A 14364-nucleotide genomic window follows, 5' to 3' on the forward strand; every position below is an offset into this window, starting at 1 on the left:
CCGTTAATTTATATCGCTGAAATTTTGCATAGAAGTCTGCATCGTGGGCAGCGTTTTAGGGTATATTTATATCTCGAGAAAACCCAAAAGAAACGCGAACAAATTCACAGGAATTTCTTCTTATAGAAATAAAAGGTGAGAATGAAATCTGTATTCATAAAAACCGTCATCGATTTAATAACGTACAGGGCGGTGAGTAGAAACAACAGTTTCTTTACCTAAAGCAATAATTAATTCATAATCATTATTATAGAATTTAGGGTTTAAATATAATACAGAAATACCAACAGTTAAGTTTATTAAATTCATACAAACTTAACACAATACTTAGGCACTTAGTTACAGCTTTAACATTTTCTAAAAGCACCTAATGGAATTTCTACATTCATGTTAAAAACTTTGCAATTCGAATGCGCACATTTTTGTACACATTAATGGTTTACTTGTTGTTAGGTAATAATATGAACTTGCACTTTGCACAATAAAGTAAATATTCATAACGAATTGCAAGTTATATATGTGTATAAAAATCTAATCTAACACCACCCTAAAAAGCGCATATAAATTAATAGGCGTAATTATTGTAATAATAAGTAAAAATGCACTGTCGATTTACACACGCGTGTTCAAAATTCAAAGCGTGTTTAATTTGTGTTCATAATATTTTAACTTGGTCTATCTAATTAAATATTTATTTTGTTCCGTTAATAGACAATAATATTTTTTTACAAAATATTTACACTATTTACGTACATACACAATTTGATTTGATATTAACTATGGAATGATAATATATTGAACAAAAAATAATAATTTCATTTCTTAGCATTATGTTAGAATACGTCTTTTGTTTGTTTTATAAAAATATTTAGACTCAGGGCGTTTTTGCACAAGGCACGGCACGTTACGTTTAGATGTCACTATTAAATGCACACTACATGTACCAACTTTTTCCACTAGAGTCAACAACTATATTTTACACAAATATCTAAGCTAAACCAAATTGAACCGTCGTAAAGTATTACCAAAGACAAAATTCAAGTTGTTCTTTGTGTATGGCACAGATAGTCCATTGTGTTATTAATAGAGGTGCAGTCATTGTAGTTGAATGAGGAAATTGTCCATTGCAATATATGGTGCAGTAACTGATGCATAAACGCTCTAAGAATCTCTGGACATTGCAAAATTAGTTGATTGTATTTATACATGTATATTAATAAATTTATCTATCTTAAAAAAATATTGTACATGAGACAAATGGTAATAATATATTTATTTATGAAAATAATGTAATTAAATAATTAGTAGCAATATTTTTATACACAAAATTGACATCATTATTTTAATAAAAATCTCTGAATTTCTTTTGTATTACATAAAATTTTAATTTAAAATTACCAATAATATATTAAATAAAGATAATTACCAATAATCTCTATTAACTTAATAAATATTTGTTTGTATAATCTCTAGTTGCATACGGATTTCAGCTGTCATCACCAAACATAGATAAAGGGTCTTCAAAAACTGGCTCTGATGTCTTAGGTTGCACTTCTTTTGGTTTTGGTGGTGCATTTTGTCTTACATTCCCTGTTCAAAGTAAAAATTAGTTCATGTGTTTGTCTAATAAATGTTATAATATATATATTTTTTGATTATATTATCTGTTCACGCACCCTATCGATATTCATTTGGTATCTATAACAATAAAACTATGCCAAATAGTGTTGCAGAACTATCGATAGTTGTGCCATTGCTTCAACCTTCAAAATTAGTCTTATAGTTGATAGTCCGATAGTCATTATAAATAGTAATTACCCTTAAATTAGCAATAGTCTTGAAATCATTAAGGGATCGGATTGGAGAATTTATATTGACAGCAGTGTCCCGACCAATATTTTTTTATATACCTATCGATGACTGCTTTTCGATAGACTCTTACTTTCACAACGACACTAGTGACATATAAAAAACCCCGCAGTTCTCATCATTAATATTTAAAACAACAACACTAAACAGAAGCCATATCGAAATATGGATGGATGATAGATTTCGCGAAACACGTCTATATGAAATGTTAAATTGATTCAGAGGTTTTTATAATTAGTAAATAGAGTAATTTACCTGATGTTTTTCCGACTTTCACTCCGAACAAATCACTGTCGTCATCACTCTCATCGCCAAATAAAGATCCTCTCATTGTTTCTCTCTTAACTTCATTGTTTGATTTGCTATTTATTTTACTCTTAACGAATAATGATTCACCCTCGCTATCAGAATCAAATGTATTGCTTTTTTGTACTGTAGGAATTTTACTACGAAATAATTCATTTTCATCATCACTTAGATCGTCGAAAATTGACTTCTTAGTCTTAGACAATTTTTCCTTTGCAATTCCACTATGTTTATTATCACTTTCTACTAAAACAGAAGTTTTGGGATCCGCTTGCTTATAATTTGAGCTAGATGTGGCTGTATTTTCATAAGATTTACCTAAAGTGGATATATTAGGAGATTTAAATAAAAATTCATCATCATCATCCACGATATCTAGAACATTCATGGTGTCGTGTGCCTTATAACTTTCAATATTTTCTCCTGTTCTTGGATTTTTATCATTAAATATGTCTTCGTCATTTAAAATATAAACTACTTTTGATTTAACATCGGCTTGTGAATTATTAGTATCAATTAAAATATCAGTGGCAGTATGGGACTTTTCCGGCAAAGAAGAAGTATTTGTTGGATTGGTGATATCTACTGTTATTGTATTATTTATCGTTAATGTGTCACTACTTGTAGATTTAAATAGTGTATAAGTTGAATCAACGTTGTCTACAAGACTTTCCCTATTTCCTATTTCTTTATATGGAGGTTCATCGAGAGAACTAGAATTATCTGTTGAATCTGACGCAAGGTCTATACGTGATTTCCTAACTGCTTCTAATCGAGCCCTTCGAGAAGATGGGCGACGTTTGACTTGAATTTTTGCTCTTTGTTTTGAGTATTTATTATCGAGAACTTCAGACTCTGGATCACCGTCAAAGCTAACGGATTTCACCATTTTAGTTTCATTTTTTTCAGGACTATGTATATGTAATTCTTCATTACTTTTTGTTGATATTCGGACCCCATCGGTTTCTTCGTTTGTTATTGATTTTTTTAAAGACGCCCCGGGAAGCAAAGTATTCACGTTTATATTAAAATTCATATGTTTTAATTTTCCTATTGGTTTTTTCGGTTCAGGTTCTTCATTAAAATCTCTGTTTCCTAACATTTCTTCAGATCTTTCAGTCTGTTCTTTTGCTACTTCTGTTAAATCTTTTTTAGTATTTGCTTGGAAACTTTCTAGAAGTCTGGGAACATTGATTTCTTGGTTTTTGTCACTGTCCACAGAATTTTCAATTATTTTTGTATTATCGACAACATTCGGTGCTTTATTTTCTTTACTTAGATCGATATGATATTCATTAAAATCTTTAACGCTATTGCTCACATCGATTTTTTCTGGTTCCTGAGATTTATGTGAACTTCCAAATAATTCACTACCGGGTAATTCACTAACCAAACTTGGGGTGATTTTTGAAGGTGTCTGAGAAAAAGTGGCATCAATTTCAGGCGGCTCATCATGAAAAATTCTAAACCTGTCACTACTACAATTCAGCTCTGGTTTTTCATCGCTTATTGCTTCATTCTTCTTAAAAAACAACGCTTCATCATCAGAATCATCATCGAACAAAGCATTAACGTTTTTACTTTTCTTTGGTTCTAGGGGTTTTTCAAAGGCAGGAGGAGTATCTATAAATATGTCACTCAATATGTCTGGCCCAACAGGTTCCGATGTTAGCACTTCTGGTGATATATCTGATGGTGGAATATTAGTTCCATCTTTATGTAAAGTTTCTAAATGTTTTGAATGGGCGTTTTCCTTTGAAATATCATCGAGATCTGTAAAATATGAAGTTCTAGTATGAGTTTTGTCTAATGTGTCATTTATCACATCTTCTTCAGGTTGTGACGTTTCAGATTTTCCTATTTCATTTGTAATACTACTATTGCGTACTTTAGCTGCCACTACATTATCTTTTTCAATGGTATGAAGTGATTCTAAAACTTCATTTTCTAACTTTCTTGGTCTCGCTGTTTCGTCGTTATCTATAGTTTTACTTTTTTCCTTATTTTCAATAACATGATTATTTTTATCTAATGTTTTTTCACTCAACTTACTAGGTTTTGTTTGCGCACTAAATAAATCATCGAATTCATTGTCATCGAAAAGAGACGGGCTCTCTACATGAGAGTTTGATCTTACTGGGTTTAAATGACTTGTGCTAACTTCTTTATTTTCTTCATTGTTTATTGTTTCTGTACTGAGAGTTTCATTACTATAATTTTTTCTAGTAAAATTTACGTGTTTAATATTTTCAATAGTAGATTTTTGGGGATTATGAAGTTCACCAGCCATTTTGACGCCCGAAAAAAGATCATCATCACTGTCATCATCAAATAAACCTTTACTTTCTGTTCCTTTTGCCTTTTTATCACTTTCTATATTTACTTTAACACTCTCTTCAGCTATCATATCATGTTTATCTACATTTATAGGATTACTAGAAATTATAACTTCAGTCTTTAAAGAGTTATTATTTTCGCCAAATAAATCATCATTATTATCAAAAATACTCTTTCTTTCACTTTTATCATTATGCTTATCAGGCTTCTTTAAGGTTATATCAGCAAATAGGTCATCATCATCAAATATGGATTTTTGGGGTTTATTGTCTTTAGGTTTTTTAACAATATTTGTTGTAAAAATATCATCTATATCATCAAAAAGGTTATCACTGAACAGATCTACTTTATCTTTAGAAGTAATTTTTTCAGGCTCTTTTTTGCTTATTATTTCTTCTTTTATCGTTTTTTTCTTTGTAGGTTTGCTAAATAGGTCTTCGATAATTTTATTCACTGGTTCCTCTTTAGATATCGAAGCATTAGGAACTTTTAGCTTATTTTCCATAACATTGCGAGTATCTCCTTCGGAAGAGGAAGATTTTCCTTGATTCCTCTTCAAAATTGCGGCACCAATGTTCTCAGCACCTTTAATCGTTCCAAACAGAGATATTCCACCGACTGGTTTCTGTAACAACCATTCCAGTATTTTCAAAAACAACTTAATTACTATGGTTAACACCACTAATAAAATCAGGTTAAGCTACATATTCACTGACTATCTTCAGATCATAGTGATAATACGTTTACGTGATATACTTACTTTAACAGCACCCTCAGTCTCTGCTTTGGTTTCTATTTGTCTGGGTTTAGGTTTTGGATTTTCAGCAACTGTTTTTGATTGCACTCCTTCTTCGAATACAGGTGTTTTTGGACTTCCACTGGCACTTGGCTAAAATATAACAAAGAATTTTAAGTCTTGGAGATTTATCTTAATGTGTCCAAAGTTTAGGAATATTTAAACGCTTCATTGATGCATCTTTACTATCTTTAGAATTATTAAATTTGAATTTTGTTTTTCTCAGTGGAAAGAACAACTTAGTGGAGAAATAAACTATTTACTGGAAAATTACGTGTGAGTAGAGCACTGTGGAAGCACAAACAAATACTTAAAAGAAGAAGCTTTCATGAAAAGCTCGCGTCTTCTTCTGCGTAGAACTTCTGATAAGTAATTTTGGCATAATAAATCATTAAATTAAAGCTTATGATTCTTCATACACTTGAATTTTGATATTTTCCCTTAATTAAAAAAATAATTACAAAAAAACTCAGTTATGTTACAAAAAACAATTAATTAAGGTCAAGGCCTTCTCCAGAAACAGCCAATGCTACCTGTTTTTTTGCTTTCAGCATCCAGTTTAGTCCAGTCACGTTTTTTATATCGTAATTTCACCGAAAATGCCGTCAAAACTCTGGCACGGTTACCTACTGGGTCTGACCTTTATCATTTTTCTTGGTTTGTTAGTAAATTTCCAGGCTTACTTTTGAATTTTATAATTTTGCCATTTAATTTTCGCATATGAAATTTTATGCCTTCGAAGTAAAATTGATCTAAAATCGCTTGCTTTTAAGCCTGCAATTCCTTTTTTTTTTTTTGCAAATATTGTGTTCAAAAGCTCTCGCTGATTAATTGTAGACAAATTTGAGCTTTATGTTACACAAAAATAAGATCACTTTGCTGTGATGTTTAAATGCTTTGTTACTCGAAAACGACACCTCGAATGCCAGCGAGCACATCTTGTACTAAGGGTACTGTTCTACAAATACCATTAGTATATTCGACTAATGACGATAGTAGCGTATAACCTAACCTCTAGAATCAATTGGTAGTTCCAGTAATTTGTGTGTTAAAACAATGATACTTAAATAGTCTTAAATAATCACTTATGCATTATATTCTATGTCCCTAGAAGTGTCTTATTTATATATTTTACTTACTTTAACATCCTGATAATCCACAACGTTTCCTATATCATTATCACGAGTTTCTTCACCAAATAAATCATCGACGATGTTATCACTGAGCCCTCCGAACAAATCATTAGCCACGCGATTCTGATCCTTATTAATATCGGGATTAGGCTTCCTATGCAACTCTGCGAATATATCGTCGTCATCCGTATAGTCTGATTTGTAGGACTGGTAGTCGTCTAGAGGAGGTGGTTCGTCGGAAAAAATTGTAGCTAAAACAAAAAGTAAACATTTTTATTTCTACACCGGTAACCGCTTGTAGATGTTATGTTTTATCATCATCTTCAGCCTATTAACGTACCAATTTTGAGCACAGGCTACTCTACAATAGGAGAGAGGTAACCCAACACGCTGCTCCAATTTGGGTTGGCGGGCTTACACGATTATTATGACGTGTTAGTGATAATAGCTGTAACCGTCCACATAACGTGCTCTCCGAAGCACGGGGGTGGACACCGCCAAATTATGAACTACGAGCTGGTACTGAGACTTTTAATTTATTTCTGCTTGTACATTAAACGTAAAGGTTTATTTATTTATTATTTATTTATTTTATTAAACAAACAACTAAAAATAAGTAATCATCGCATCCTGAAACTCACATGACTTTGTTTGGACGAATTTCGCTACTCTTTAACGTAAGAACTACGGAATGGTTCTGACCGAAATTAGGAATGTAGACGGATTTTACCCTGAATTAAAACATACGCTACATTTTACCACGGAAAATACCATGGATTCCAAGGGATTTGTAAAAAAATACTGACATTCGCGTCTATAACTATAGCTATAGATTCCCATAGAAAACTTCCTGGAAATAAGGTTTATTATAGCAGCGCTCCGTGGTGTTCCCCTCGAAGAGCAAGTCTCCATACGTAATTCCAATTCCAGAAAATACAGACTTATTCGCCGCGGGTATAAGCACTGTTCAAAGCCAGTATAATTTTAAAAACCATAAACGGTTTTAGAGCATAGACCCACCACGCAGCTTCAATGCGTTTTGGTAGGCTAGTTTTAAAATACTACATACTAATAGGTAATAATAGGTACGTACTAGGTGCAGGCTTTTCGACTCTATAAACTTTTTCCGAAGTCTGTTCGGGAGGTGCATGTATATCGACAGGTTCACTAGCGGGCAACTGCAAAAAAAAGAGCACAAAATACCATGTAGAATGGTTTAAACAATCATTTGTATTGTAAACAACGTACAAATGAAAACCGAAATTATTATTTAAATCGGTGAAACTTTAAACTAACAACGTTGTCAAAAACTTTGAAGAAAACTGTTGCTTACTTGTACAGGTCCACCAAGCCGCCGCGCTAATTCGGCTGCAATGTCTGCGGGCTTCGCTGGTTGCTTTACAATTTGACTGCTCGCTGGCGGTTGTGATGTCATCTCAGATTCCATTGACGACGATGATATCTGTAAAGCATCAATTTATTTCATTGTAACCCATGTGTGATATAGGTTACATACATACATGTGTAGGCGATATGGCTTTTACGGAAGTGCAGAGTACAATCCCCGGCACGCACCAACTATTCGGAGTTATGTGCGTTATAAGCAATTAAATATTGCTTTAACGGTGATGGAAAATCTCGTGTGGAAACCTGAATGCTTGAGAGTTTTCTATAATGTTCTCAAAGGTGTTTAGAGTCCACCAATCTGCACTGGGGCAGCGTAAACTAATGCTCCTAGCCGGTAATGAGTTTTTAACAAATGATGAAGTTGGCGTTGGAATAGTAACGCAGTGTTATGACACCCTTCCTTCAACAGTCAGAGCGTTAAAAAAACGCCTCGTAACTACTCCATCGTTTTACTGATAGTAGAAGTTTTTTCTGTTATTATTACGTTTATTAATAACAGAAATTCTGTTACTAATACGTTTATTAATAACAGAAAAAACTTCTACTATCCATACTAATATTACATCTGCGAAAGGGTGTCTGTTTGTTTGGTATCATCCGGGAGACTTTAAACAGTATATAGTTAATTATAATTATATACCAGAGTAGAACCTGAAGTTGTTTAAATTAAAACTAATAACTTTTGTTGTAAGACTTTTGTTTAATTATAGTTGAACGTTTGTGAAATAATTAATATTCAATATTTTACATAGATACTCTACTTGTTACTACTCCGTAATCTGTAATGTTACTTCGGCAAAAGCGCGCGAACCACGTCTCTATCGTGCGGTCACTGACCAGACTACGCGACGCGACGTCTTATATCACATGTATTTCACAGTGTAATGACACTTTAAAGAAATAACATGATTTTTTTTTTGTATGAAATAAATTAATACTGAATTTTGAAAAGTAGTTGGAACAACAAGGCTTTCTGATATTTTTTATTTAACCCTGTATATCATATACGTACCGTTCGACGTTCAAGTTTATCCGTCTGTACAGTTTCCGGTTCAGATTCGGAATATTCTTCGGCAGGTATGTTATCGTGTTTCGATAATGAACTGTCACTGTCACTCTCCTCTTGAACGAGACCTACGGAATTATAGTCAGAGAAATCTGAGCACACATCGTATTGAAATAAAGTTCAATTTTGTTACTACTGCATTGTAGCCAGAGCAACGATAGGGTTGTGTACATAGGGATAATATAATAACATTTTAAACTGAGTTTGTTAAGTTTTAACGAAACGCCAAGCATTTGTCTTCTGCGGTGCACAAAAACTATTATTGTTTTCTAAGCAAGATCTTGATGAATGCCGCACTTTTTAACGCTTACAAAATTTGTTTCGTATTGCGTTCATTCCAAATCCCCTCTATCCCTTGAGGTCAATATTTAAACATTGGAATCTGTATCTTATTACCACTAGTTATGGGTGAATTTACATTGGGAAAAGATAAAAAAGCTTCTCTGTCTCCGATGAACGCGGTTATATACAACGTGTAAATGAAAACCGAAATAATACATCACAGGATTTCGAGGTTCATTATGTACTGTTTCTGAGACTTATCTGTGGAAACTGAAAACCTAATAGTATTTAGTAGACCACTGCCATAGTTTTTACTGAAAGAAATCAGATACAGCCTCACATACAAAAATCACATACAAAATTAAAAGTGAAAGGAGCCACGTGGCTCCGTGCGTAGTATTATGCGCGTGTCAGCCTTTTATCTTTAATAGGGTTGTCATAAGTAAACACTTAAATTTTTTTGTATCCGTTTGTATGGAAAAATAATTATGCTTGTTTTTGATTTAATATTTTTATAGGGTGATTCCTTATGAAATATACTTATGCATCCTTCAAATTTATTTCGTAATTCGGTTACACGTTGTATAGTAAAATATAACAGTACGTAACTTCTGTACTCTTATCTGTTCTGTGAATTTGTTATGATATAGAGGATATATAATATACATCATCAATAGCTTATAACACTGCTAGACTAAAGGCCTCTTCAAGCAGGTTTTTATGCAAATAATCACCAAGCTGGTCAGACAGGTCCATCGACCTGTCGCAGTAGGTGGTGGTAGTAGAAGATGATGATGATGCTACCTGTTCTACGTTATATTCCCTTAATCGCCTCGTACGACACCCGCGGAAAGAGGGTTTGTGAATAGCACCACATGGCACCTATATAAACAGGATATAATATCTACATATAAAAAAATGTTATGTTGGTTTGTGTACGCTTCAAAAACTAAAAAAGTTCCGCACCGATCTGGCTGAAATTTTAGCATGATATATAATACGCAAAAAAGATTGTTTTTATCTATTTTTCTCAACCATTCAATCACAATGTGCTACAGCGAAGGGAGGCAGGGTACAGCTAGTTATATATATATTTATAGTATTTTTTTTTGTGTGTGTGTGTGTATGTCACTGAACTCCTCCTAGACGGCTGGACCGATTTGAATGAATTTTTGGTATACGTTTGGGTGGCACCCTGGATGGTTTAGATTCACAAATTAGCCCGACAGATGGCGCTGGGGTCCGCTAGTATTATAGTATAAGAGCTCACCTGCATGCCACTTATTTTTCCACTCTTGTGTGCCAATGATGTAAGGTAGAGGACGATGTGCATACACCTTTTTCGGTTTCATTATTATTCTGAAAATATATAGCTATGTTATATTTCTGGTTTTACGAATGACTACTCGTTATTTATTTATAAACGATGAGTACCATAATTATTTAAGAATTGAACCTGTAGTAAAAGAAAAGCGGTGATAGCCCAGTGGGTATAACTTCGAAATCACTTTCGGGGGTTGAGTTCGAATCCCAGCACACCTTCTACTTTTCGAAGTTATGTGCGTTTTAAGCCACTAAAATATGACTTGCTTCAACGGTGAAGGAAAACTGAGGAAGTCTGCAAGCCTGAGAGTTCCCCATAATGTTCTCAAAGGTGTGTGGGGTTCACCAATCCGCACTGAGCCAGCGTGATAGACTACCGCGTTAACCGCTTCTCATTGTGAGTGAGTGAACCTGGTTGATATGATGATGATAAAAAGAAAAACAATTTTATAGTATTTGTATAGCAGTAAATACAAATCACTACTAAAGATCATCACAATCAGCTGGCAGTTTTCAACCCAGGATAGATCAGCTATCTTCAAATGAAATACACTTTATTGTACACCAAATTAAAAAAGAAAACGAGCATTAAAAAAATACACATTTAAAATAAAGGAGAAAAGGTACAATAGGCGGCCTTATCGCTTAAAAGCGATCTCTTCCAGGCAACGTACCAAATCAAATTGAGTACATGAAGTTAAGAAGGGTTAGGGTGTACACAAAGTAATACTTAAATAATAAACAAAAATTACAAAAATAAGTAAATAATAATAATAAATTAAATAAAATATACATACTTCATTATCATATATCTTATGCCCTATTTAAACTAACCAGCAGGACTAGTGTGTATTACTTACCGACCATCATCCTCATCATCTGAACTGTCACTGTCCAATATGTGGATAGGCTCATGCATTTGCTCTAACCTCGCCAAACTACGTTTTAGTTTTGTTATTTCACTCTCTGCTTCCACTACTGGAGGTTCAGACTGAAATTAAAAAACAAACAAACGATAAATCTATCTTAGGGCAAGGTGAATGTTGAAATACATGAACAACAACGTTTTACAGGGCATTGAATACTATGCGTTTACTATTTCCTTGTTTTTCTCAAAATAGCAGACAACTATAAATTCATGTTTGATTCATTACCTGGAAGTAATACAAACCAACATTATATAAGCTATAAAAGTTACCAGTGTAAAAATTAATTAAACATACAAATTAGCATTTCATTGTTTCAATCAAGTGCAGATTAATCCTTTAAACCTCCATATTGTAGAAAGTACTTCCATATAGAAAAGAAACACCTAACCTGCTAATACCATAATGATTGACCTTGCCTTTGATTATATACAGTGGCGTGCATAGAGGGTATGCACAGGGTATGCAGATAATAAAAAATTAAGAAAATGTCCAGTACAGGTTGTAAATACTTAAGGGTAGGCTTTTTATAACTTTTACAATGCCTATCCTCAGGGTTTTTAAAATTCGTACTGAGTTACAGATTATCTTCAGTTTATATCAAATGCATACCCTGTGCATACCCTCTATGCACGCCACTGATTATATAGTATTAACCGCCACTGATTATATTCAATCCTTATTCTATAATTATTGTAAATCAATATTATTCTTATGTTTTTAGTTGACAAACTCTAATATTTTGTTTTTTTAGTTCTAAGTTGACGTATTTTAATATTTAAATCAATTGCAATAATGGAAATTTAATTTGGATATAATAATTTAAATTCAGTAAAGTAATAAAAATAATTTTGTCAAATTTTATTGCAATGCCCCGGCGGGGCTTCTTGTCTTTTATGTGTGTACATGAAGTAATTAATCAACAATAATAATAATAATATAAGGAGCTCTTCATGATCAGGGAAACCTGACACTTTTGAAGAATATTTGGCATCTGCTATTTTAGACAAAAATATTAAAATCAGAGACAGTAAATAAGCCAGCCTTAGAATTACAATGAGTCTGATACAAAAAGACACTGCTCTCAAAAGGTCCAAAATGATATAATGTGAATGCTCAGAGAGACTGTCTTTGCGATAAAATAATTGGGCGATGACGACAAGTGTATTTTAAATATGGTCTTAAACTTATCCTATATAAATTCTAATAACCTTGGATATATTAACTTCAGTCGAAACATCAACATCATCATCATAAACTCTGCTCTCCACAAATTGATTGTTGCTCAAAGCCATGAATCTGTAAAATACAAATTTCAATTATTTTAAGTAACGATAATCTTAATCAAAAGCTTGTAATAGTTTGCCAATTGAAGCTTTAATTCAAGGTTTAACAAAAGAACTTACTTATTATTTACATTTTGCAGATCTATGCTTGCATTATCCAGTGCATCTACCATGGCATCCAACTTCATATTTGCTTCCTCACATTTTGTCATTATTTTCTGAAAAATATGTAAGAGATAAGAAAGAATATATTTCTTAATAACTGACAAGAATAATATAAATGCTTATATATGCCAGAGTAGATACCAAATCTAAGTTTCCCATCAACTCCTGGAGGTTTGGTGGTTGTGACCGCCCATGTTTTGTTTGTTCTCCTAGCATAATCGGGAACATACAATGATGCAAATACTGTATTTCATTAGTTACCTCATATAAAATGCCAGATGTATGTTAAGTGATCACAGGTGTTTTCTTTAATAAACCTACTGTAACAAACAGTAGCTTCTTTGGTTTTAACTCCCGCATTAATACCCTTAATAGTTTTGCTTGGTAGTGTATCATTGTGAATAAGATAAAAGCAAGCCGCGGCCAAAGCCTCTGACCAGGCCGGAGGAAAAGGCCCTGGATTTAATCTGGGATTAAATCCAGGGCCACTTCATAAGGGTAGGCAGAATTACTTTAGTCCAAGCCACAGGGCTCTGAAGAAAGAAAGATTGTTTCCATAGACTTTTAACCCATGAAATAATATCAGGCTGAATCAAAGCAAGGCTGGTAAAATAAAGAACTTAGAAACCTGATGTATCTTCTGCAACATTCCCAGTAATTGATTGTCTCCATCTAGGCTCCAGTGCGGAGCTGCCTTACGAAGGGACTCTGTGTCTCCCTCCATCCTGAACAGACTACCGACTGGAAAATTCCATTAATATTAAAAACAAGCTAGTAATGTTATAACATTAATAAATTAAATTTATAATAATATGTATTTGTACAAAGAAACACTTGTTCCTGATATCCAACCTTATAAGTGGGTGGTTACACGATAAAAAATAGCAAAAATACATTGATACTATACCTAGTATTCAAACATAAAAACCACTTTGCGCTAGTCTTCCTGTGTGAAAGAATTTTTTTAACACTTACCGATTTATATGACACTTCACATTACAATTCGTATTATAGAAAGTTTCTAAAGTAGTGCACTCGGTGAAAAATAACTGTAAACTTTCTAAATTACCACTAAATCATTAACAAAACAAAAAAGTAATTATGAATTTTGTGTACGCACTCGCAGTTACAAGGTTTCTGTCAAAGTGAAGTATCAACAAAGGAACGTCAATGTCACATTTTAAAACCGACATCCACTTTTTCGTTCTGAAATCACATAATTATTTTTATATCGATAATTTAATAAATAAGGGTATATAATTTAATAATAATAATATACTTCATTTACACACATTACATCCATTTATAAAATAATATAAAATAAAAATAAGTAAACAATAGTTTACCATATAATCCAATAAAAAACATAAGTTCCAATAGAGGTCAGTGGATATAATCAACTTAGGGTGGATAACATCTCAAACTAAATTTAAGATGTGCTGCAAGACTTTGCTATTAAAAGTAGCGT

General features: G+C 32.9%; 1 protein-coding gene across 1 annotated transcript; it reads right to left on the minus strand.

Moving 5' to 3' along the window:
- Positions 1–1406: 1406 nt before the first annotated feature.
- Positions 1407–14023, minus strand: LOC120628037 (WASH complex subunit 2). The gene is made up of 13 exons (XM_039896225.1): positions 13872–14023; positions 13525–13637; positions 12852–12949; positions 12657–12744; positions 11380–11510; positions 10467–10555; positions 8861–8982; positions 7775–7903; positions 7535–7619; positions 6448–6692; positions 5273–5401; positions 2125–5137; positions 1407–1590 (listed from the first exon to the last, which is right to left on the minus strand). The coding sequence occupies exons 2-13, from the start codon at positions 13618–13620 to the stop codon at positions 1487–1489; spliced, it is 4329 nt and encodes a 1442-aa protein (XP_039752159.1). The 5' UTR covers positions 13621–13637; positions 13872–14023; the 3' UTR covers positions 1407–1486.
- Between the last annotated feature and the right edge of the window lie 341 nt (positions 14024–14364).

This window comes from Pararge aegeria, chromosome 12 (genome assembly GCF_905163445.1).
Source record: "Pararge aegeria chromosome 12, ilParAegt1.1, whole genome shotgun sequence".
Classification (NCBI taxonomy): Eukaryota; Metazoa; Arthropoda; class Insecta; order Lepidoptera; family Nymphalidae; genus Pararge; species Pararge aegeria.